The sequence below is a fragment of the Pseudochaenichthys georgianus genome, chromosome 14 (genome assembly GCF_902827115.2).
Source record: "Pseudochaenichthys georgianus chromosome 14, fPseGeo1.2, whole genome shotgun sequence".
NCBI lineage: Eukaryota > Metazoa > Chordata > Actinopteri > Perciformes > Channichthyidae > Pseudochaenichthys > Pseudochaenichthys georgianus.
In genome coordinates this window covers 8,993,948-9,021,103 of record NC_047516.1, presented here as the reverse complement: position 1 = coordinate 9,021,103, position 27,156 = coordinate 8,993,948, and the positions used below count along the sequence as shown (strand labels likewise).

The 27,156-nt window shown below is 39.9% G+C and overlaps 1 protein-coding gene across 1 annotated transcript; it reads right to left on the bottom strand.

Moving 5' to 3' along the window:
- Positions 1 to 1,375: 1,375 nt before the first annotated feature.
- On the bottom strand, positions 1,376 to 27,156 carry LOC117458590 (organic cation/carnitine transporter 2-like). Its single transcript, XM_034099174.1, has 9 exons — positions 27,038 to 27,156; positions 26,794 to 26,948; positions 23,357 to 23,528; positions 22,454 to 22,580; positions 21,686 to 21,786; positions 21,343 to 21,557; positions 11,780 to 11,962; positions 10,935 to 11,070; positions 1,376 to 1,539 (listed from the first exon to the last, which is right to left on the bottom strand). The coding sequence occupies exons 1-9, from the start codon at positions 27,154 to 27,156 to the stop codon at positions 1,461 to 1,463; spliced, it is 1,287 nt and encodes a 428-aa protein (XP_033955065.1). The 3' UTR covers positions 1,376 to 1,460.

The following is a 27,156-nucleotide window of genomic DNA, read 5'->3' as shown; positions in this document are numbered from 1 at the left end:
GACAAAAACGTTCAACATTCCTCCATTAAAGCCCATTGTACACTGACCAAAAATATAAACGCAACACTTTTGTTTTTGCTCCCATTTTTCATGAGATGAACTCAAAGATCTAAAACATTTTCTATATACACAAAATAACCATTTCTCTCAAATATTGTTCACAAATCTGAAAACATCTGTGATAGTGAGCACTTCTCCTTTGCCGAAATAATCCATCCCACCTCACAGGTGTGGCATATCAAGATGCTGATTCGACAGCATGATTATTGCACAGGTGTGCCTTAGGCTGGCCACAATAAAAGGCCACTCTGAAACGTGCATTTTTGCTTTATTGGGCGGGTCTGGGGGGGTCCGAAAACCAGTCAGTATCTGGTGTGAGGGGTAGGGTTAGGGTTAGGGTTAGGATTAGGGTAATGTTGTGAATCGAGTGGCCTGTGTTCGTCGTCCATAACATACGCCTGCCCATACCATAACAGCACCACCACCATGGGCCACTCGATTCACAACATTGACATCAGAAAACCGCTCACCCACACGACGCCACACACGCTGTCTGCCATCTGCTCTGAACAGTGAAAACCGGGATTCATCCGTGAAGAGAACACCTCTCCAACGTGCCAGACGCCATCGAATGTGAGCATTTGCCCACTCAAGTCGGTTACGACGACGACGAACCGGAGTCAGGTCGAGACCCCGATGAGGACGACGAGACGGTTTCTGACAGTTTGTGCAGAAATTCTTTGGTTATGCAAACCGATTGTTGCAGCAGCTATCCGAGTGGATGGTCTCAGACGATCTTGGAGGTGAACATGCTGGATGTGGAGGTCCTGGGCTGGTGTGGTTACACGTGGTCTGCGGTTGTGAGGCCGGTTGGATGTACTGCTAAATTCTCTGAAACGCCTTTGGAGACGGCTTATGGTAGAGAAATGAACATTCAATTCACGGGCAACAGCTCTGGTGGACATTCCTGCTGTCAGCATGCCAATTGCACGCTCCCTCAAAACTTGCGACATCTGTGGCATTGTGCTGTGTGATAAAACTGAACATTTTAGAGTGGCCTTTTATTGGGGCCAGCCTAAGGCACACCTGTGCAATAATCATGCTGTCTCATCAGCATCTTGATATGCCACACCTGTGAGGTGGGACAAGTCTTTATGGTGTGATCTGATACTTAACCATTTATAAAGGCTATTTGAAGAGAATGGTTTCACAAACACAACGAAGCTCCTCAATCTTAATTATAATACATATAACCATGCAGTCTTCAATTTCCTGTGTCAAAATGTTGAATTTATAAAAATGGCTTGACATCGTGCTTCACAATAAGTTAGGTGGACATTTCATACAATAATATATCAAACAGAATCACACACAATAAATGATAAAAGTAACTTTATTTAAAACAACATCTTATTGAGCAATCATGTGAGTATAAAGAAAAATACAAATACAAATCACAACTATAACCTGGATTCTTTATTCTGATAATCAGTCGCGCTCTCTCCATTTTCATCTTCCTTTGCTTTCTCCCGTCTTCCCCTGTTTAAACATTAACAGAAGATTTAGCAACAGTTTAACAGCAGTGCTATTAAAGGTCATGTTGGACTTTACATTTCTCCTGACATTACAAACAGTCTTGTGCTGCATGTGAAAGAGAACAAAGCTTCCAAACGTGCAACATGCATCATATACTGTAACATAAAAATATAAATAACAGCAATATAGTAACCAATTTCGACGTCGATTTGCTCTTCATTGAAGATAAAAGCAAAAAAAAAAAAATACTTGAACGTGTCATTGCCTCACAACTAAAATCCCCCCTCAGCTCCAATGACCTCTTTGAGCCATTTCAATCTGGTTTCTGATCAAAACACAGCACCAAAACAGCTCTTCTCAAAATCACAAACGACCTCCTCCTCTTCTCTGACCTACACTGCACTCTCCTGGCTGAAATCCTACCTCACCGACAGACATCAGTGTATCAACATCAATAACTGCACCTTCTCCACTGCTCCTCTGTCCCAAGGCGTCCTCCAGGGTTCGGTGCTTGGCCCCATCCTCTTCATCCTCTACATGCTCCCTCTTGGCAAAATCATTCGTCGCCACAACCTTCAATTTCACTGCTACGCCGATGACATCCAACTTTATATCTCAACAAAAACCATCATGCCCACAACACACTCCACTCTCACCAACTGTCTCTCTAAAAGCATGGATCCAAACAAACTATCTCCAACTGAACAGTGCCAAATCAGACATCATCGGCCCCCCATCCCGTACCAAAACCATCCAGAATGTCAACTTCACCATTGACAGCAACACTCTATCCCCCCCCCCCCCCCTCACATCCGCAACCTCGGAGTCATCTTCAACAGTCAGCTGAAATGCAATCACCACATCAATCACATCACCAGGACTGCCTTTTTCCACCTCAAAAACATCACCCGTCTCCGCCAATCACTCTCCTCCTCTGCTGCTGAAACCCTGATTCATGCATTCATCACATCACGACTCGACTACTGCAATAGCATCCTCTAGGGCAGTGGTTTTCAACTGGTCAGGCCACGGGACTCACTTTTTCCTTTGTCAATAAATCCCGACCCGAAATTTGAACCACTCAAATCTATTCAACAAAAAATCGTGCTGTAATATACACTTTTCAGCATACAATATTAATTAAAGTGAAGTACAGTGCATATATCCCTTATATCCCTTCACAGAACTAAAGTATGCTTTTAAAGAAGGTTTAATGAGATGATGGAATCAAAGCTGAACTGTATAACATAAAAAGGCAGACATGCTAAAAACCCAACCCCAGAAGGGGCTCTGGGAGAGATTTTTAGAAATACTAACATATAAGCACACATTCTGGTACACTCTGAGAAGAAAATAAATAAATCTATTACTACCCGACATAATAATATGTTATGCCATTGTTTGTTTTTCACTTTGTTCTGACCAACACATCCTCACTCCCAGGTCGGCCTATGTTGACGTTATGTCAAGTCCCCTGCCGGCTTTTTCCAACGCAAGGGGGGGGGGCCTTAGAGTCCATTTTCAATGCAAGGGGGGGGCCCTTAGCGTCCATTGTCAGCTTTCCGGGATGTCCATATGCTTCTATGGACGCTCATGGAAGCACGGCATTCATTTGTGTCAACTGCCCTTAAAGGCAATGAGAGCGTCCATTCTCATTGGATAACGGAGAATTGTACACCCGGAAGTAAGTATTCCCCTTACTGTCGATTGATTTTACAGTGATATCTGCACTACTCATCGACTACAAAACACCATATTATCCTTGTTAATTACACAACATTGATTGGTTTAAATTGTGTGCAATGCTTTTGTATTTTTCCCCTTCGATTCGGAGAAACAAATCTTTTTTCGGAGTAAAGGATGGCAGAAGACACTACACTACCCAGAATCCCCAGCTATCGTTTGGACTACACCATGTGCTCTGTTTGACAAACCCCGTGATAGTCTTCAAGCTCTGTGATTGGAGAGTGTGCTCCGAGGGTTACCGAGCCTCGAACAGCACTTGAAATGGGATGGAACCACGGCAGACTATTCAAAACTGGATTTGAACGGGTCCACCGCGTCCCCGTCCCCCCCCACCCCGTCCCCAGAACTACACATGCTGGCTATTCTGTTTCGCAACATGTCCTCTATATGGCACGTCTCTACTGGGAGTTGTAGTTTTAAAAGACGTTTTTGTATTTCCCATAATAAGAAGTTGCCAGTATTAAACTGTGTACATCCCTGGAGGTTTAGGGGATAGGAAACACTCACATTTAAAACATATAATTAATAAATGGGTGAAAAGTGCTTGTGCCCATAATGGGCAGCATTAATATATATATACACACATGCCAGCTAAGGTCAGAAGAGCTTTATTTAACAGCTGGTCTTATGTTTGTGACCCCTCCTCTTGTTCATTGATAACATGACATTACATTAATTGATAAGCCTGAAACATGCACTTGTCAAGGTTCAGAGGCAAATTTTGCAAATATGGCAGTAGCCATCGATCAGCTTAAGATAAGATATACTTTATTGATCCCAAGTTGGAACATTTGCGTTACATCAGCATGTGTAACAGTTAAATATGCAGTTGTGTTTATTTGTAAATCATTTAGTATAATCACACAAATTCTGTGTTTTATATTTAACAATTCTGTTCTTTATTTATTGATTGTTCAATACCTGACAAGGCCGGAGATGAAATATCTGCATACATCTTATAAGAGTATAATACATTATGTATAATATCAGTTAAAATAAGGGCTTCAACATAGTTAACATTGCTGGAGGTATGCACACATATTGATAGATGTCTTGTAATGCACTGTTGAGGAACCTGCAACCCAAGTTTTTCATTCAGTGCAGAACTACACCATAGTTGTGTAGGCCTATATGATATGTCAATAAACCTTAGAAAATCTTGAAATCTTGAACGGGATGTGCAAAATAGTCATTATATACAGTCTTTAATTAACTATTAGTAGGGAATAACGAGTAATGAACATAATTTATAGGGATCCTATTAATATCTAATAATAAAAATAATGAAATTCAATAACATGCTTTAACCACCAGGTGTCCCTTTATATCAGCTGTGCACCTTTATGGTGTAAATACAGCCTATCTACCAATTGGATCAAATATAAAAGTCAGCCGAATTAGTGTTGATACTGCAAGGAGACGTATTGTGTGAAAAGAAATGTAAGATGTTGTTTAATGGCTGATATATTTATGATCCACGTCACGTTTTCAGTTCCTCATGTTTGTCTAGAGGTCTTCTCATCAGGGCTCTATAAATACAGAACTACGGCAGATATGTAATATTTAATGCAGCCGAACCGTGTATTACAATGCCGGTATGTGATGACTTTCAAAGAGAAAAGCAAGCACACTCGGAATAAGGTATTATTTTATTTTTTAAAAATGTTTTCGGTCTGTTTCCGGTATTTGTTAATGACAATGTGCTCTGAGATGTGAGACTGGAATTGCACAGGGGAAAATAACGTATCTTTAGATGCGGATTTTGTTAAACTAATATGTTTGCGCTGTGGACCAACACGATACATTGACGGGGAAGGGGGTAGCAATAAAGATAACACCATTAAACAGTTACACAACATAACAGAAATAATATCGATAGCAGCGTCCCTAGCAACCACCTTGGTAACAATGAAAACGTTGGACGCAATTTCCTGAAGTGAAATCTTCGTAATAACTAGCAAACTAAAGATCATGTACATCCACTGCACACATCATCTGAAATAACAACTCATATTTCTCGCATCAAATGACAACAAAACGCATTTTAATGGCCAAACTAACTTTAAAATAGGCATTTTACACCGAGAATAAAACGGAGTTCGGCCATTTCTTTTTTCTGCAGGGAGAAATTTGAAGATCACGTGACGTCAAACAGAGCACATGGTGTAGTCCAAACGATAGCTGGGGATTCTGGGTAGTGTAGTGTCTTCTGCCATCCTTTACTCCGAAAAAAGATTTGTTTCTCCGAATCGAAGGGGAAAAATACAAAACCATTGCACACAATTTAAACCAATCAATGTTGTGTAATTAAAAGGATAATCTGGTGTTTTTTAGTCGATGAGTAGTGCAGATATCACTGTAAAATCAATCGTCAGTAAGGGGAATACTTACTTCCGGGTGTACAATTCTCCGTTATCCAATGAGAATGGACGCTCTCATTGCCTTTAAGGGCAGTCGACACAAACGAATGCCGTGCTTCCATGAGCGTCCATAGAAGCATATGGACATCCCGGAAAGCTGAAAATGGACGCTAAGGGCCCCCCCCCTTGCGTTGAAAATGGACTCTAAGGCCCCCCCCCTTGCGTTGGAAAAACCCGGCAGGGGACTTGACATAACGTCAACATAGGCCGACCTGGGAGTGAGGATGTGTTGTTCTGACAGCTGAACTTGTCTGTGTGAATTACTTTAAATTGTGGGTAAGGGTAGATAGCCCCCATTGTTCTGTGAGCTGTCAATCATCAAACCGGGGGTCATATTTCATTATGTGTTCATTTGTATCTGAAGTTGTACCCATGGATGTATAAAGAATAGATGACTTCCGGCAACAATCTTGATTCTGATTGGCCAGCAGACTCGAAAAAACATCAGCAAAGATGTTTTATTGAGAAGATGATCACTCCGTGACAGAAGTTTTCAAAACCGTTTAAAGTCTCCGGTACTTCCAGTCCAACGCCTACTGCATGCACAGCATTAGAAATCGGGCTTTCAAAATAAAAATGTGACATTTTCCCCAAAATAATCTTTTTTAAATAATCTTTGTGTTTCAATTTTTTGTCTTTTTATTTTTTTATTTAACCTTTATTTAACCAGATAAAAGCATTGAGATAGAATCTAATTTGCATTGCTGACCTGGTCAAGAAGGCAGCAACGTTACACATAACACATAACACAAACATATAAAATACAGAGAACATAACTAAGAAAACAAAAGACGAAAAAGCAGTCACTACATTGTGCACATTAGGACAGTAAGAAAGGTGCACTACTTATTACTGCAAGAGCAGCTAATGGCAAGGACTTCGGACAACTTCAATTTAAAACATGCTATTGAGACAAGTGCGTTCAGTTTGAGGCGTAATTGAAGGTCATTCCAAGACCAAGGACCATAATAAAAAAGACTCCTTTTCCCAGCCTCAGTCCGCACAGCAGGTACCTGGAACCGTATCCAGGCACTGGATCTGAGGTTGTAAGAGTCACAAACTGGAGCAAATCTGGCACATATGTACAGTGGAAGCTTATCTAAAATGGCTTTATACATGAATAAAAACCAATGCTGCATCCTACGCATAGTAAGTGAGGACCATCCAGTTAGGCTATACAGTTTGCAATGATGAGTCCTATAGGGTGCATTTGATATATAACCAGTGTTGTGCTAGTTACTGAAAACCATTAACTAGTTACCATTACTAGTTACTTCATTTCAAAAGTAACTCAGTTACTTTACTGATTACTTACACCAAAAAGTAATGCGTTACTGTGAAAAGTAACGTTTTAGTTATTTAAAAAAGGGCTCCCATTATATTAATGCCCTTATAGCCTTCATTTCAGTACTGTTATTGCATTGGAGAATAATACAATCTGTTGATCAACTTGACATGCATTATATGCAATCTGGATAGCATCGATATTAGCTGGCTTTACATTTTTGTATATTCTTTCTCCAGGTAGTTGGAAAAAGTGTTCCGTCCCATATGCCGTGTGCTGCCCGGACATGCTATCATGCTAACTAGCTCCCTGAAAGCGCGTGACTCCACTGTAGCAATAGCCTGCATGTGTTCTACAACATACCGTGCAATGGCTTTATCGACTTTTCCCTGGCTAGCAGTCCCTTGGTTAAAATCCAGCCGCTGTTGCTTAGGTGCAGGTGGAGGTGGAGTGGTGTCGGCTGAGTCTCTGTGGTCTTAGCTACTAGCTTCGTCCCAGCATGTTGTTTTTGCAGATGTTTTAAGAGATTTGAATGACTGGTTTGGGCAGTCGATAGGCTCTTTGACCCGCCAGGACACAACTTACATTTAACTAAAACGTTATTTTCTTTGTGCTCGACAAAAGTGAAATAGTGAGAATATCTCCAGGTGGAGAAACTAGACTTGAGCTCCGCCGCCGCCATGATAGTCTTGTTAGTAAACAACACAAACACGCCCACAGGAAGTATTTAAGTACATTTACTCAAGTACTGTACTTAAGTACAGTTCTCATCTCTGTTCACCTGGCTGTTGACTATATAAAAAAACTAACGCAGTAACGGAGTAACGCACCATGTAGTAACGGTAACTGAGTTACTGAATTTAAAAAGTAATGCGTTAGAGAACTAGTTACTGCCAAAAATAACGGCGTTACAGTAACGCGTTACTTTGTAACCATTACTGTCCAACCAAAAGCCAAGATATTTGTAGGTATCGACAAACTCAACAGAGACGCCATCAAGGGTGTCAATGGAGAGGCAAAAGGACGCTAGACATCCTGTGGCCCGAAATGGCCAAGGAGACCTCCAGGTCCCCAAGCAACGAGGACAAAGAGGCAACTCCTTCCGGTCTTCCCGGAGATGTTGGATGAGGTGTCGGTCTCGTGGAGAGAGCGGCCCTTTAGCAACAAGGCCCCAATCCAGGGTGCCTCCTCCCTAGACTGTGACGGAATGGAGAGGCTCGGCCTGCTCCGCATACCGCCTATGGAACCGCTGGTTGCAGCCCACCTCCTACCGAGGATGGGCCCGTCGCCAAGCAGGAACCCCACGCTGCCAGCGAAGGCGGACCGATTCCAGACGACCATGACTGAACGGTCCTACAGAGCCGCAGCGTTGTCCGCCAGGGCTCTGAACGTTTCCTCGCTGCTAACCCCATACCAAGCGGAGCTATGTGAGGATCTGTCGAGCAATCCTGGACTGGCCGTTCTGGATGAGATGGCCGTGGTCACAGACATTTGTCTCCGTGTCCAACGCTGCGCGGTCCAGGCCATGGGCAAGGCAATGGGGATCATGGTGGTGCAGGAAAGAGCTAGATGGCTCAACCTCACCAACCCCCCAGACCGGGAAAAGGAGGATGTGCTTGACATGCCCATCGTTCCCGAGGGGATTTTCGGCTCCGCTCTCGCCTCCATGCAGAGGAGATGCGAGTCGAAAAAGAAGGAGGACGAGGCCCTCTGCCTCCCTCGAAGGGTCCAGCCACTGCCTTCACAGCGGCAGTCCTTCGACCAAGCTGCCTCGAACCCTGCTCGGTTCAATATACCCAAACAGCAGAGGTCGCAGCCCGCCCCGAGTCCCCAGCCCGGGCAGGAGACGAGAGCGAGTTGGCCTAGAACATCTCCGGTCCCGGCTGCAGCCCAGGCGCAGCCGACCCAGAATTTCGGCCAGCAGTCGAAGAAGAAGAAGCGAGCGGCCTGACAGCCCCTCCTTCTCTCCTCTGTGACAGAGCTGGAAGTCCACGGTTCCCCAGCTCTAGATGTGTTCCCGCCGCCTCGAGAGATGCCTCAACACCATCCTCAAGTCCGCAAAAGCACATGTCACAAGTTTGTTGTTGTTTCTAAAATAAACCATTTTCTGCTGACGCATCCAGGCTTCAAGCCAAGGGCGCAGCTCAAAAAAATGAAAAGAAAAACAATAAAAACAATAAACAGTCCGTCAACTGTTCCCCTTCTGAGAGCAGCTACGGCTTCTCTCAAAAGGCGGATTATAGACGGGTCTGTGAAGGCACCACCGTCACGCGCATGCGCAGTGCCGGCTGGGGTTGTGAAGGCACCACCGTCATGCGCAGTGTCGGTGGGGATTGTCGAAATGGGGTACCACCGTGTTCAGACACTAGAGGGCCCCATAACACAACAAATAGAGACTCAGAGGGTAAGAGACGTGACATCTCCGCTGGCTCTAAGGAGCATACAGTGGGAGATGCTCACAACATCTGCTTGGGTTTTCAAAAACACTTGTAGCCAGTCTCTGCATTCCCCTTATTCCACAATAAGACATTAAGGGCCATGTCAACACAGACACCTGTCAGCCCGCACTCTGCTCTTCCTCAGCACCACTCCCCCTCCCTCCCGCTGAAATTATGAATGAAAAGCGTAGTAATCATAGATAACACGGCAGGGTCCGTGACAGTTTGTTTTCATCTGATTTCAAATAAACAAAGTCTTGGTTTTAAGAATATTAAACTTGTTTCGCCAAATTCAGATGATAAAAATAACTTTTAAGCTTGTAAAGGCATAATTACAAGAGGCAACTTAACGTCACAGCAGGCATAACAACAGCTGGTGTTTCTTGTGTTTGTTTCCCCGGCACACAAATGCACACAGATTATTTTGCGGTATTTGAAATCATCTACGCAGCACGCGACGTAACTAGGAGTCTAGTGGACGGTATCAGTACTACAAGTAAAAAAGATAAATGTTTTTTTTAAAACATTTTTTTATTAATTACGTTGTTTATAAATTAATCTGAGGGCCGCAAAAAGAGGAGGCGGGGGCCGCATGCGGCCCGCAGGCCGCCATTTTCCCATCCCTGCTCTACGGCATACCATCCAACCTGATCAATAAACTCCAACATATCCAGAACTCTGCTGCCTCCTCACCCACACCCGCTCCCGAGACCACATCACTCCCATCCTCCAGAACCTCCACTGGCTCCCCGTCCGACAAAGAATCGACTTCAAAGTCCTCCTCATTGCTCACAAAGCCCTCAACAACCAGGCCCCCCCTACCTCACAGACCTGCTGCACCACCACACCGCCTCCGCTCATCAGAAGCCAACTGCACTGACCTCACCACCTTCAAAAAACTTACAAAAACTCACCTCTTCAATCTGGCTTTTAATGTGTGATTGTTTTTGTATTGCTTGATTTTAATTTGACTTTAACTAGATATATTTATTTGTTACACACGGCATCTATTGCACGTCTGTCCGTCCTGGGAGAGGGATCCCTCCTCTGTTGCTCTCCCTGAGGTTTCTTCCATTTTTCCCTTTAAACTAGGTTTTCTTTGGAAGTTTTTCCTTGTACGATGTGAGGGTCTAAGGACAGAGGGTGTCGTATTGTCATACTGATATTCTGTACACACTGTGAAGACCACTGAGACAAATGTAACATTTGTGATATTGGGCTATATAAATAAACATTGATTGATTGATTGATTGTTCTTTTCTTTTCACTATATCTGTAAAGCGTCTTTGAGCACCTGTAAAAGCGCTAACAACATACATCTATTATTATTATTATTAATCAGTGAGAGTGGTAAAGAGTTTCCCCTTAACTATGATGATACATAATCTTAATGTGATCAAGAGGACTTGGAACTACATCTGTAGTAGAGACGTGTATAAAGAAACGCTGTGACGAGTAGACATGCAGTATGTGAGTAGTGCAACTTGCTGGAGTGTAGTGTACGCTCACCTGCATATCAGCTGCATTTGTGCCATGGTTTCTGGTAAAGGCTTTCCAAAAGTTTCTGGCAGCAGGAAACACAAGAGGGCCCCACAAAGGGCAAACCCACCCATCAATATGTATGGTAATGACTTGTTGTATTGTCCTTTAAAAAAGCAGAAAATACCACAATAAAGGCAAGGAATGACTCATTAAACAAATATAGTTACTTGTACGACTGTGTGTATTGTAATTGAGATGAACAAAATAACAACGGTTCTATGCTTTCTGAACAATTATTTTTGAGAGAATAAAAAGAAAAAAACTTGTTTCAGCACATTTTCAGCAAACTAAAGCTTGAAGTAAAGACAAGAGACCAAGGGCGTTCTTAATGCAGTAGGGCTTCAATTAAAGATGTCGATTTTTAAACCTTTTTTTTTTTTTAATGAAATGTTAAAAAAGTGAACAATCGTGATTCACAGTGCGTCATAGGCTACAAAAATGCCTTTGGTTTGCTTATTCTGTCCGATTAAATCCTTAGAGAAAAACCCATTTGACTTTTCTTTACTTTTAATTAAAAAAGTAAGTATGCCGTATACCTTAAGCTTCAGATGTTCAACTTACGCTTTCGATATGTCATAACAATGTTTACATTTGAGAAGAACCATCAAATATTTGGCTTTTTGCTTCCAACAAGGCAGAATCAATTGTTTGAATATCGATTAATTCTTAGTAGCTGGACAAATCAACTCTTCAACTGTACAACAGCTGCAGCTCTACACTACAGAAATAAGAAAATAATAATAAACTGAATTGATCAGAAAGAAATGCCCTCACACTTGCTAAACGCTCAAAATATAAAACGTATTACTTACCCAGGTAAATGATAAATGGGGAGATGATGCTTCCAATGCGAGCAGCCATGGAACAACAGCCCATCGCTGTGCTTCTGATGACGGTTGGGAAGAGCTCCGATGAGAATGTGTACACCACACAAAATGCAGATGTCATGCCAAATCTGCCCAAAATCTCCAACAACACAGGCACAATCTCTGAATCTATAAGGCAATAAGAAGAAGAGGCATATGAAATATACGATACATCCAACACATCTAAAGTCCATTCAATTAGCCTTGTTTTTCCTTCTGACTTGTGAAAATTATATATTTTAATTGTTTTACTATTGTCCAATACTTTTATCACCAGCAAAACTAATGAAATTCCTAACAGTCTAAGCTGTACAATTTGGATCTATTTGGATCCTAAGAGTGTACGCTGCTTGTGATTCGTCCTTGGAATGTCGCCACACAAACCCAATTTGTAACACTTTAAATGCAAGGGTTGATCATTATTTTATCTCAATTGGCCAAAATGACTTAACAGACGTTTATATAAATGAACATTGTAATAGAAGATGGTATTTTTCTTTTATATATATGTTTAAAATCACAACTGTTGTCAACCAGAACTATGTACATGTTGTTGTTCATGTTATCCTGCAAAGATTTAGCATTCCGTCCATTAAGTGTGACAGAACAGTTGTATTCAACCTGATCTCACCAGAATGCGTGACTCCACCACGACTCCTTAACACCGCATTGCGTGGTGGACTCACGAACTTTGTTACATTTACGTGTCTGCACCACGCAAACAACCCCAATGTAAAGTGAATGAGGCTCTTTTGTCGTGGTGCACACACGCATTTCTACAACGTCCTGCAGTGAGCTTTTATTCTATAAAAAGTTTTTTTATATATTTTTATTTTTCGTCAGAATGTATTATGGTGCATTAGTTACGAATTGTTGTTCTCAAAAAACAGTGCATTGTGTGTAATACAACTGTGATTTTTATTAAATTAGTTTGTTTTTAAGGAAGGCCAGAGCTTCAGCTGTGTCAAATAGATTGTTCCCTTTTAGTTAACGTTTTTTAAAAGAACATTATATTCCGATTTGATCATGTTCCCTTTATTGTAATATGGAGAGCAATGTGAGCATCCATTCCCATTGGATAACGGAGGATTTTACCCCGAAAGTAAGTATTCTCCTTACTGTCGATTGATTTTACAGTGCTATCTGCACGACTCATCAACTCAAACACACCAGATTATCCTTGTTGATTACACAACATTGATTGGTTTAAGTTGTGTGCAATGCTTTTGTAATTTTCCCCTTCGATTCGGAGAAACAAATATTTGTTCAATTTAGGATGGCCGAAGACACTACACTACCCAGAATCCTCAGCTATTGTTCCGCGTTGCCTCAAGCTCTGTGATTGGTTGACCTCCAACTGCATTCCATATGAAAAAATAACGTTTTGTATAAGATAAATCACACTTTATTCAGCAGTGCTTGCTTTACTCTTTGAAAGTCATCACATGAATGCATTGTAAATATTACACATCTGTCGTAGTTCTTTATTTATCTACAGAGATCTGGCCTCAAAATAGACCGGAAACTATTCTTTTACCGTTCTGTTTTAATTTCACAATAAAGTTAGTAGTAATCATTTGTTTTGATATTATTGTTTTTTATTAACTACTAGACCGCTGGGTCATGTTAAGACCATCTTTTCTGTGTTGCTGTGGGTTTTTTCCATCTCTTTTGTGTTACAAATATCAAAACAATAACAGAATATATCCGTCGTAAACTAAACCAGAAACAGCAGTATATTTTATTTTGTTAACACTGTAAACTTGACAGCTTTTTAACCTATGCTTTTAACCTGTATATATAAATGGATGTAGTGTCCGTGACGTCACCCATAGGATTCTGCAGAGTTGCCGTGAAGCCCTTAGTAGGCGGAGTCGGCCACTAACGGCTCGACTGTGACGTCAGAGTCTAATCAGAGCCTGCTCCAAATAAGGGCAAAGAGGCGGAGCCGAGGCGGGACCTGCTGCCTCCGAACTGGAAGTAAACAGAGCTAGCTCAGGCTAAGAAGCTAAGCTAACATGAAATACATGCATACCAAGTTACTGCTAACAGTGTAGTTCCCCTATATAAACGTTACATTCATATTCAAATGAGACAATCTGCAAGAGAATTAGCTATATTTTGTTATTCTTAATGCTTGTCAGTCACACGTTGAGAAAAGACGGACTCCACCGCCCGGACCTAACGGAGCCGCAGTGGGCTAGCTCTGGGACGCCGGCTGGAGCTAGCCCCCTGCGGCTCCGTTAGCTCCGGCGGCCACCACTGGGATAATTGGGTCCCCTATTAACATTTTCTCCCGTTTAGCATTATGGGCGTCATAGCCATAGACTATAAAAGTCTTACCCAAGGCTGAATCATAAACTAAAATGTATATGTATGCATAAAGGGTTACGTCCTTAGCTGGCTAATAAGTAACAAGCTAAGCTACCAAGCACACAAACACCTGCGAACGGGGTTAACATGTATAATATTATCATTTTAGACTTCTTGGAAGTTCTGTTAGTACATTCAAGCGCACAGCACGACATTTTAATTGTCTGGTATTTGTAACAATATTCCCTAAAAGGCACAATCACCACGAACACGGCCAAAGTTAAAGGGTCAAGTACAGTACTATGACTAACTAACGTTGTAGACTCTATGGTTGTAGCCTAGCAGAGTGGACAAGTTGCTGTCAGTGTTGCCAACTCCATAGTAAGGAAAGTAGCTATTAGCTGTCCGAAAAGTCGTCAGAAGTCGCTAAATGACGTCATCGCCTAATTTGCATATCATGTAATGGCGGCTGTAGGAGAGAGCATGGTAGAGCAACCCAGTCTCACGGCATTTCGTGTTCACCAACACGATTTTTAATCTATTGATTCGTGTTCACCATCACAATTTGCCCCTTGTTGCACAGCACGATTTTAAAAGCAATGTATTTCTACTGGTAACGTGTTTCGTGCCTGCAGGCTGCAGCACGTATTTTTCTCCGGTCGGGTCGTGGAAGACCGGAAGCTGTGTGGTTCATAAAAACATGTTCTTACTCAATATCAAGCCACAGTTATTGCCTTTATTTTAAATCGTATAATTTCGGACTTTTGTTGTCGTCTGTGAGGAAAATAAATGGGGCTCAGAGCCTCAGGATACTGAAATCTGTATTTTTTAAATCTTTTTTTCCTTCTAATTTGTTATTCTTTTCAAAATAACACACTGTTATTTACTCACCAATAACACACAATTATCCTTGCTTTTATTTATTGGTTTGATTCCATAATCTCGGGCTTTTTTGGCGTCCGTCAGGAACTGAATTTCAAAATAAATATAACCGGAAACAGACGTAGGCATTTCGAGCGATTACCCAAGATCCTCAGCTAAGGTTTTAAGCTCTCTGATTGGATGTGTTAGCCGCAATGCATGCTGGGAGTTGGTGTTTATATTATATGAAATCCGGAAAACATTTTAAAAGTATAAAATAATACTTAATTCCGAGTGCTCTTGCTTTTCTCTTTGAAAGTCATCACATAACGGCATTGTAATACACGGTTCGGCTGCATTACATATTACAGATCTGCCGTAGTTCTTTATTTAGAGAGCCCTGATGAGAAGACCTTTGGAAGAAATGGCGACGAAACTGAATACTTGACGTGGATCATAAATATATCAACAATTAAACAACATCTTCAATTTCTCTTCACACAATACGTCTCCTTGCAGTATCACCACTAATTCGGCTGACTTTTACATTTGATCTAATTCATAGATAAGTTATATTTACACCATAACGGTGCACAGCTGATAGAAAAGGACTGTAGTTTTTAAAGATATTACTGATTTCCTTTGAATGTAAATACTGAGTCTGAAATAGTATAGCAATATGCTGTAAAATGATGTGAAAGCATGCATAAAATTATACATCTTCAGATGTTGTACATACACACTAATAATACAAAGTTGTTATGGCTGTGTGTACCTTGTGTGCACCTCCTAGTGGTTAAAGCACGTTATTGAATTATTATTTGTTTGTGTTATATTTGATTAAAAAATATTAAGAGTACATACTTTCATAGGGGGAAAGTATAAATATAGAAATATAGAATATAAAAAATCAAGAAGATACTATAAGTGATCTCTACAATAAAACAGTTTAGTGCAGGATGTACAAAGATATTAATAGGAGGAGGTGCAAAACAGAAAAACGGATTAACCTTTATTTAAACATTAAATATTAAGCCTGACAAAGTAATTAACGTCTACTATATTGCTTTCCTACAATGTTAACTATGTTGAAGCACTTATTTTAACTGATATTATACACATGAATTATACTCTTATGTATGTAGATAGAATAAGAAATGTGCAGAATATGACAGTTTAATGGTGGTGGTACACACATATTGATAGATGTCTTGTAATGCACTGTTGAGGAACCTGTGACCCAAGTTTTTCATTCATTGCATAACTACACCGTAGTTGTGTATGGTATGTCAATAAACCTTTGAAAATCTTGAAAGGGATGTGCAAAATAGCCATAATATACAGTCTTTAATTAAGTATTAGTAGAGAATAACGAGTAATGAATATACTTTATTACTTGTTTCCATTCATGTCAATTTCAGATACATGTTTAGTCTTCTCAAGCACCAACTATCAAATATCTCTCCTGATTGTTGGCACTTGACAATCACCTTACCTGAATTTTACTCAGGTGTAACTAAAGTCTGATTTAAGGGTTGTTTATATATTTCACATAATTAATCAGAATCTGCAAAGTAACTCAAATAAATGCAGTGGAGTAAAAATACCAGGTTAACCTCTGCATTGTAGTGGAGTAGAATTACAAAGTAGCAATGAGCTGTCATGTGGGTATACATTAATGCTGTGCATTATGGACACAAGTGATTTTCACCCATTTATTAATTATATGTTTTACATTTGATAACTCCAATGTGTTTAATAATGGCAACTTCTAATTGTGGGAAAAACGAAAACGTTCAGTAGAGACGTCCCATAGAACATTTTGCGAAACACAATAGCCAGCATGTGTAGTTCTGGGGGGGTGTTCAATTCCAGTTTTGGATAATCTGGCGTGGTTTCGTTCCAGTTCACACAGCTGTTTGACGCTCTGCGTAAGGACTGTAGTCCTAAACGATAGCTGGGGATTATGGGTAGTGTAGTGTCTTCGGCCATCCTAAACTCAGAAATGTTGACAATCGCAATGATGCTCGAAATGTCCCTTATAGGCCTACGTCTGTTTCCGGTTATTTTTATTTTGAAATTCAGTTCCTGACGGACACCAAAAAAGCCCGAGATTATGGAATTAAACCAATAAATAAAAGCAAGGATAATTGTGTGTTATTGGTGAGTAAATAACAGTGTGTTATTTTGAAAAGAATAACAAATTAGAAGGAAAGAAATATTTAAAAATACAGATTTCAGTATCCTGAGGCTCTGAGCCCCATTTATTTTCCTCACAGACAGCAACAAAAGTCCGAAATTATACGATTTAAAATAAAAGCAATAATTGTGGCTTGATATTGAGTAAGAACATGTTTTTATGAACCACACAGCTTCCGGTCTTCCACGACCCGACCGGAGAAAAAGACGTGCTGCAGCCTGCAGGCACGAAACACGTTACCAGTAGAAATACATTGCTTTTAAAATCGTGCTGTACAACACGAAAAAAAGGGGCAAATCGTGATGGTGAACACGAATCAATAGATTAAAAATCGTGTTGGTGAACACGAAATGCCGTGAGACTGAGTTGGGTAGAGGGGAGTACAAAAAACGTTCCCAACCCTTCAAGGATCAAAACTTGAAACAACCGGAGTTAAAGACGACAGTAGATCAGAAATGTCTTTGCCTTTTGAGTATGTGTTTGGGTTTTAACATGCTTCTTGATGTCAGACAGTTTGGCATAGAAATACAATAAAGGCAGTATGCCCGTGTGCCATCTCCAATAAATGGCCATCCTTTATACTCAGGGTTTGATTCCCACTCCTTTCTGTATTTTTGAGAATACAATTTAGACTGTGCCATGATGTTTGTCACAGAGAGACACACACACAGTGGACGAGGTGATTGAGTGACTGAGGCTGTGTGAGTCAAAGCGAAGCAAAGGCAGTTATTTATTATAGTGTGAAAGTGAGTGAAGAAACATTTACATTTAAATCCCGCTCAAAACCAGGACTGCTTGGCATTTGGCGCATGCGCAATTCATTTTCAGTCTCGACGCGGGGGAGTGTGGTTGTCTCCTCTCTGTTCTGACTGCAGCAGCAGCTCTGCTGCGGCCAGGCAACTGTCAGTCTGAGCGCCTGTGAGTACTATGGGAGGGAGGCGGGGCTCACGGCAGCACCCGCGGCTCGTTAACTGCAGAACAATACGTGAGTCTCCAAACACCAGAAAAGTCCCTAATAACACCATTATACATCGTTAGATTAGTCGTTAGTCACTTTTGACACAAATAAGTAGCCGGAGGGTTTGGAAAGCCGCCAAATTTAACGAGAAAATCGCCAAGTTGGCAACACTGGTTGCTGTTAGCTGACAGTGAGGCATGTACGTGTCCATCAACGTGACCACGCCCTAATTTATGCAACAATTTCGAGACCTAATATAAATAAAAGGGTCGTGTTAGAAAACAATTCACTCACAGTAATCATGAAGGTGGAATCTAACTATATCGATAATAATATGTATTGCATCCATGGGTAGAAACATTTGTTTCTGCTGTAAAGTTGGGCATTTTAACATGGGGGTCTATGGAAATTGCTCCTTTCTGCAGCCAGTCCCTAGCGGCCCATGTATGAACTGCAGTGTGTGGCACTTCCGTATTGGCTTCCCGGCTGTTCCCCAGAGTTTGCCACTTGTTTTTAACCCATACCTCCTACTGGTTAAAGCATGTTATTACACGTTGAGAGTAATATTGAAATCTTGAAAAGGGATATCCAAAATAGCAATTATATACAGTTTTTAATTAACTATTTGTAGAGAATAACGAGTAATGTATATACTTTATAGGGATCTGCAGATAAATATTTAGTCTTCTCAAGCACCAACAATCATTACATTACATTACATTTCATTTAGCTGACGCTTTTATCCAAAGCGACTTACAATAAGTGCGTTCGACCAATAAAATACAAGCTTGAAGAAAACAGAATCATATACAGTACTGTAAGTACATTAGGTTTCATAGAGCCAAAACATTTCAAGTGCTACTCAACTGGCTTTAGATAAGCCAGTCCTCCAATCAAATATCTCTCCTGATTGTTGGCACTTGACAATCACCTTCCCTGAATTTTACTCAGGTGCAACTAAAGTCTGCTTTAAGGGTTGTTTATATTTCACATCATTAATCAGAATCTGTAAAGTAACTAAAATAAATGTAGTGGAGTAAAAATACCAGGTTAACCTTAAAGAAAGCCCTCAGGATTATAAAAGACCCCCATCACCCCAGCCACAAACTGTTCTGTCTGCTGCCGTCTGGCACAACAGCCGCATTCTAGGAGAGGATGTGGCTGTTGTGGAGGACTACAAGTACCTGGGAGTGCACTTATGGGCTGAACTAGAGGATCAACACTGACGCTGTGTACAAGAAGAGGATGAGCAGACTCTATTTTCTGAGGAAGCTGAGATCCTTCCACGTGTGCAGCAAGATGCTGGAGATCTTCTAGTCTGTTGTGGCCAGTGCACTCTTCTTTGCTGCGGTCTGCTGGGGGGGCAGCATCAGAGCCAGTGACACCAGCAGGATCAATAAACTGATCAGGAAAGCTGGGTCTGTCATCGGCATCAAGCTGGACCCCTTTGAAGCTGTGGTGGAGAGGAGGACACTGAACAGGCTGTTGTCCATCATGGATAACCCCACCCATCCTCTCCACCTGCAGCTGGACAGACAACGGAGCTCCTTCTCCAACAGACTGCTGACAAGGACCGATACAGGAACACATTCCTGCCCACTGCAATAACTCTGTCCACTAAATCACCTCTGGCTGGAAGAGAACTCTCTGCTCCATAGTTTCTCTTGTAATACAACCTTACTGTACATTTTACACATATATAATCTGTTCAATATTTAATATTCCATATTCCATTGTCATATATTTTTGAATATGTATATTTTCTATTTCAACACGTATATTTTCTATTTTCTTTTTTTTCTATTCTTGTTTATTTGTAGTTTTGTTTTATTGTAAAATGCCTTGTATTTTATGCTGCTGCAACAAAAACAATTTCCCAAATTGGGATCAATAAAGTACCACCTTATCTTATCTTATCTTATCTTACATCCGGACTAAAACCACCAGACTCAGGGACAGTTTCATCCCACAGGCCATAAGACTATTAAACACCTGAACTTTGAAATAACATCCATAGCATTAATCTGGCTGCTACTTAGAAATGATGTGTCTAATATATCATATTCCAATCACTTGTAGCCTATAGACTCTTATTGCACTATTTCACGTTTTACTATTTTACTATTTGTATTGACTTGCACAATTTTTTCTGTGTATCTGTTTTATTGTGTTGCACTGTTGGAGGAGTCTGTGACCTAAGGGGGGGGGGGGGGGGGGGGGGGGGGGTAGGAGACGTTCGATTGCTGTTTTGAATAGTGTGGCGTCGATGGGTTTCATTCCATTTCAAAATGCTGTTTTGTCGCTCAGCGTAAACTTCGCGCACTGCCACTCCAACAACCAATCACAGAGCTTGAGGACAAATCACGGGGTTTGTCAAGCAAAGCACAAGTCCCAAACGATAGCTGAGGATTCTGGGTATCGGCCATCCTAAACTGAACACATATTTGTTTCTCCGAATCAAAGGGGAAAATTACAAAAGCATTGTACACAATTTAAACCAATCAATGTTGTGTTATCAACAAGGATAATCTGGTGTTTTTGAGTTGATGAGTAGTGCAGATAGCACTGTAAAATCAATCGACAGTAAAGAGAATACTTACTTCCTGGTGTAAAATCCTCCGTTATCCAATGGGAATGGATGCTCACATTGCTCTCCGTAATACAATAAAGGGGACATGATCAAATCGGAATATAATGTTCTTTTAAAAAACGTTAACTAAAGGGAACAAGCTATTGGACACAGCTGAAGCTCTGGCCTTCCTTAAAAACTAACTAATTTAATAAAAATCACAGTTGTATTACACACAATGCACTGTTTTTTGAGAACAAAAAATCGTAAATAATGCACCATAATACATTCTGACGAAAAATAAAAATTATTATGAATACAAATAAAATAAAAGAAGCCTCCCGTGAGTTACTATAAGCTATAAAGTAGATTTTAAAAACTTTTTATAGAATAAAAGCTCACTGCAGGACGTTGTAGAAATGCGTGTGTGCACCACGACAAAGGAACCTCATTCACTTTACATTGGGGTTGTTTGCGTGGTGCAGACACGTAAAGGTAACAAAGTTTGTGAGTCCACCACGCAATGCGGTGTTAAGGAGTTGTGGTGGAGTCACGCATTCTGGTGAGATCAGGTTGGTTTTATTCATCTATAGAAAGCAAAGTATTACCTGTTGGGATGATGTGAACACAGAGGATCATCACGCCTCCGAAGAAGAGTGTAGAAGATTGGCACAAGTGCCTGGAGCAGTATTGGAGCAGTAACAAGGCTATTATGTAAGCCGGCAATTGTACTAAGCCAGACAGGAAGCAGTTTAAAAAAGGGTCTCCGTTCAGGTTTGATGTGTTGAGGACTAAACTGTAGTAGCCAATGGTGACAACAATCCTGCAGAGACATTCAAGACAACAAATTCAGTACACGTAGGATGGGAGACACACATTTGGGATGGATCTGTAATATTTACATTGTTTTGTAGAGTGATTTTTGAGTTAAAGAGAAGATTATAGACATACCACAGCATTGAGCACAGCACTGTAATGGAGAACATATTGCAGCTGCTCACAATAACTGAAAAGTTGTATTTCTTGTCTTTCCTAGACATTGTATCGTCAATCTTGGAAAAAGAAGAAAATGAATTTGCAACAATTAAAAGCATCAAATCCTAAACTGTGAAAATAGCCCTGCCACTCATGAAACACACATTTGACACTGGCAGTTTTTAAAATAAAAAACTTGGATGTTAGAATCAGTCAAATGTAGTTGAGTAAAAAGTACAGAATTCACAAAACAGAATAGTATATTGAGTTGATACTTGACTACAATTACCTTAGTGAAATTGCTGACATGAAATGCAATACTCTCAAAACATGGACTTAAAATCACACTGTACAATTTACATTTATATCCAATGTAATATTTAATATTCCATTCCTTACTTACTTACTTACTTACTTACATATTACTTATATAAGTATGTATATATAAATATAATATCCTGCTTTATATTTATATTATGTATATATTCTACTTTTTAATGCTATTTTATTGCTATTGAGATGACATTTTGGAATGTTTATTTCTATACATTCGTATTGTATGATGCCATGTATTTTTATTCTGCTGCAACACAAACATTTCCCAACTTGGGATCAATACAGTACTTCTTATCTTATCTTACAACAGGAAGACTATGCTATGTAAAAAACACAATAAGTAAACTCTTTTTACTTTTACTAACATTCTGAGTCAGGAATGGTTTATTTGTATAACTAGCAGCTTACCTCAGCTTGTGTGAAAATGGCCTTTGGAGGCTCCACATTGTTGCTCTTAGCGGCTCCTATCAGTATGGCCTCCGCCTCCTCCACTCTGCCCCGAGACAGCAGCCAGCGAGGAGACTCTGGGACTAACCTGCAGAACAGGGAAACAACAATATCAGCACATGTACATAGTTCTTAATATACCATTTGGACTAAATGCAAAACATTTTGACAATGTTTACCTATAAGATTAAAGCATATGGAGAAAAGAAAGCCTTAGTGATGAATAACTAGTTGGTTTAGCAAATACACATCTGGTCAATCACCACTGTATCTCACAGAAACATGCTACTTTCTTAAAGTTTCTACTTACAAGTTCCTTTCAATATAAATGTGTTCTAACCATGCAAGCAACGTACTTTTTCTGTATGAGAGAGCAAGCTTTAATACAATACATATACATTACTTACTAGGGATTGCCATGAGTTTATACTGTTTAACAGCACTTTTTTGGCTACATATACAAACTTATTTATTGATAAATACAATGATAAATTGACCCTGTTCTCTACCAACGTTTTGAATGGGACGCAGTGTTGTTACTGCTATCTATGAACATCTGAACAGTTTGCAGGAGATATGCTCCTGTTTATATGCTTTGTTGACGAACGCTTACACAAGCTGATCGTGTCTGTTGATCCGAAGTAACACATATGAGAGAAAATAAGATGTATGAGGTAAATGCAGTTACATTTTTGGCTGATCCGCAAAGTGCAGAAAAGATAGTTTCAACCACAGACTGGCAAAAAGCTCTTAGACTTTTATTTAATTCAGAGCCACAGTTGAAGATCAGTGTTCTACAGACACTACACATTCTGAAAGTGTTGGATGCAGCCCTGATGTTAAATGTCCCTCCCTAATTCTTACCACCATATTGGGACGTAGATCAGTCCAGATGCAGCCATGGGAATCAGCAGCATCCGCCAATCACGGAGGAAGTAGGCTACAGCTGGCATTGCCAGGTAACCCATGGCTGAGCTCATAAACACACCCATGGAGCAGAAGATCACTCTGGACTTTGGGCTTAGTATTTCAGTTCCTGTACCAAAATAAATGAGAGCGTATCAATAAAAACCTGAGACTGGAGTTTCTGAGTGATTTTGCCAGTCAGTTCTGTTGGGGGACTTTATGTGCAACCCAGTCTCACGGCATTTCGTGTTCACCAACACGATTTTTAATCTATTGATTCGTGTTCACCATCACGATTTGCCCCTTTTTTTCGTGTTGTACAGCACGATTTTAAAAGCAATGTATTTCTACTGGTAACATGTTTCGTGCCTGCAGGCTGCAGCACGTCTTTTTCTCCGGTCGGGTCGTGGAAGACCGGAAGCTGTGTGGTTCATAAAAACATGTTCTTACTCAATATCAAGCCACAATTATTGCTTTTATTTTAAATCGTATAATTTCGGACTTTTGTTGCTGTCTGTGAGGAAAATAAATGGGGCTCAGAGCCTCAGGATACTGAAATCTGTATTTTTAAATATTTCTTTCCTTCTAATTTGTTATTCTTTTCAAAATAACACACTGTTATTTGCTCACCAATAACACACAATTATCCTTGCTTTTATTTATTGGTTTAATTCCATAATCTCGGGCTTTTTTGGTGTCCGTCAGGAACTGAATTTCAAAATAAAAATAACCGGAAACAGACGTAGGCCTATAAGGGACATTTCGAGCATCATTGCGATTGTCAACATTTCTGAATTTAGGATGGCCGAAGACACTACACTACCCATAATCCCCAGCTATCGTTTAGGACTACAGTCCTTACGCAGAGCGTCAAACAGCTGTGTGAAATGGAATGAAACCACGCCAGATTATCCAAAACTGGAATCGAACACCCCCCCAGAACTACACATGCTGGCTATTGGCAAAATGTTCTATGGGACGTCTCTACTGAACGTTTTCGTTTTTCCCACAATTCGAAGTTGCCATTATTAAACACATTGGAGTTATCAAATGTAAAACATATAATTAATAAATGGGTGAAAATCACTTGTGTCCATAATGCGCAGCATTAATGTATACCCACATGACAGCTCATTGCTACTTTGTAATTCTACTCCACTACAATGCAGAGGTTAACCTGGTATTTTTACTCCACTGCATTTATTTGAGTTACTTTGCAGATTCTGATTAATTATGTGAAATATATAAACAACCCTTAAATCAGACTTTAGTTACACCTGAGTAAAATTCAGGTAAGGTGATTGTCAAGTGCCAACAATCAGGAGAGATATTTGATAGTTGGTGCTTGAGAAGACTAAACATGTATCTGCAATTGACATGAATGGAAACAAGTAATAAAATATATTCATTACTCGTTATTCTCTACTAATACTTAATTAAAGACTGTATATTATGGCTATTTTGCACATCCCTTTCAAGATTTTCAAAGGTTTATTGACATATCATACACAACTACGGTGTAGTTATGCAATGAATGAAAAACTTGGGTCACAGGTTCCTCAACAGTGCATTACAAGACATCTATCAATATGTGTGTACCACCACCATTAAACTGTCATATTCTGCACATTTCTTATTCTATCTACATACATAAGAGTATAATTCATGTGTATAATATCAGTTAAAATAAGTGCTTCAACATAGTTAACATTGCAGGAAAGCAATATAGTAGACATTAATTACTTTGTCAGGCTTAATATTTAATATTTAATGTTTAAATAAAGGTTAATCCGTTTTTCTGTTTTGCACCTCCTCCTATTAATATCTTTGTACATCCTGCACTAAACTGTTTTATTGTAGAGATCACTTATAGTATCTTCTTGATTTTTTATATTCTATATTTCTATATTTATACTTTCCCCCTATGAAAGTATGTACTCTTAATATTTTATAACACAAACAAACAATAATTCAATAACGTGCTTTAACCACTAGGAGGTGCACACAAGGTACACACAGCCATAACAACTTTGTATTATTAGTGTGTATGTACAACATCTGAAGATGTATAGTTTTATGCATGCTTTCACATCATTTTACAGCATATTGCTATACTATTTCAGACTCAGTATTTACATTCAAAGAAAATCAGTAATATCTTTAAAAACTACAGTCCTTTTCTATCAGCTGTGCACCGTTATGGTGTAAATATAACGAATCTATGAATTAGATCAAATGTAAAAGTCAGCCGAATTAGTGTTGATACTGCAAGGAGACGTATTGTGTGAAGAGAAATTGAAGATGTTGTTTAATTGTTGATATATTTATGATCCACGTCAAGTATTCAGTTTAGGCGCCATTTCTTCCAGTTTTTCCAAAGGTCTTCTCATCAGGGCTCTCTAAATAAAGAACTACGGCAGATCTGTAATATGTAATGCAGCCGAACCGTGTATTACAATGCCGTTATGTGATGATTTTCAAAGAGAAAAGCAAGAGCACTCGGAATTAAGTATTATGTTATACTTTTAAAATGTTTTCCGGATTTCATATAATATAAACACCAACTCCCAGCATGCATTGCGGCTAACACATCCAATCAGAGAGCTTAAAACCTTAGCTGAGGATCTTGGGTAATCGCTCGAAATGCCTACGTCTGTTTCCGGTTATATTTATTTTGAAATTCAGTTCCTGACGGACGCCAAAAAAGCCCGAGATTATGGAATCAAACCAATAAATAAAAGCAAGGATAATTGTGTGTTATTGGTGAGTAAATAACAGTGTGTTATTTTGAAAAGAATAACAAATTAGAAGGAAAAAAAGATTTAAAAAATACAGATTTCAGTATCCTGAGTCTCTGAGCCCCATTTATTTTCCTCACAGATGACAACAAAAGTCCGAAATTATACGATTTAAAATAAAAGCAATAACTGTGGCTTGATATTGAGTAAGAACATGTTTTTATGAACCACACAGCTTCCGGTCTTCCACGACCCGACCGGAGAAAAAGACGTGCTGCAGCCTGCAGGCACGAAACACGTTACCAGTAGAAATACATTGCTTTTAAAATCGTGCTGTGCAACACGAAAAAAAGAGGCAAATCGTGATGGTGAACACGAATCAATAGATTAAAAATCGTGTTGGTGAACACGAAATGCCGTGAGACTGGGTTGTTATGTGAGATCAATAGCCAAGTAATCGAATCACTACATTGATCTGTGTTTTGAAAGCTTGCATTCCACACTTGAATACACCACCGTTTTTATCTTAGGCCCCAATACGTTTTGAATCACAAACTTGTGTTTTACCTACCAGGTTAGAGAGGTCAACATGACATCTACAAACTTCTCAAGCAGTATCAAACATAACATGTTCCAAATCCTGACTTGAAAACATACCTAGCACAAATGCAATGGTATAGTTGGAGAACCCGCCAGCACCAACAAAGAAGAAAATGAAGCAGAAGATCTCCCAGTTTGGAGAGAATATCTGTGCAGTGATCGCCACTGTCTGAAGAATCATCATGAGAAAGAGGGCTGGCCTCCTTCCATACCTGTGAATGAAATACAGTTTAGTGAGTTAGTAACTGCAATTCTAATATTATAATTGATTGTTAAAGTATTCAGACTATGAAGTACCAACCTGTCAGACAACTGGCCTGAGATAAATGCTCCCACTAGCACACCGATGTAATTGATCGAGGTAGACAGTGGAAGTTTGTACTTATTGTCACACACCAAGTCCCACTGCAAACACAACAT

Excerpts from the sequence above, each read along its gene's own strand:
- LOC117458590 (XM_034099174.1), bottom strand. The coding sequence starts at position 27,156 with ATGTTGTGTTTGCAGTGGGACTTGGTGTGTGACAATAAGTACAAACTT. Across the intron at positions 26,949-27,037 it reads TCAGGCCAGTTGTCTGACAG|GTATGGAAGGAGGCCAGCCC; the intron begins GTTGGTACTTCA and ends TTTCATTCACAG. Across the intron at positions 11,071-11,779 it reads CCCATTTATCATTTACCTGG|GACAATACAACAAGTCATTA; the intron begins GTAAGTAATACG and ends GCTTTTTTAAAG.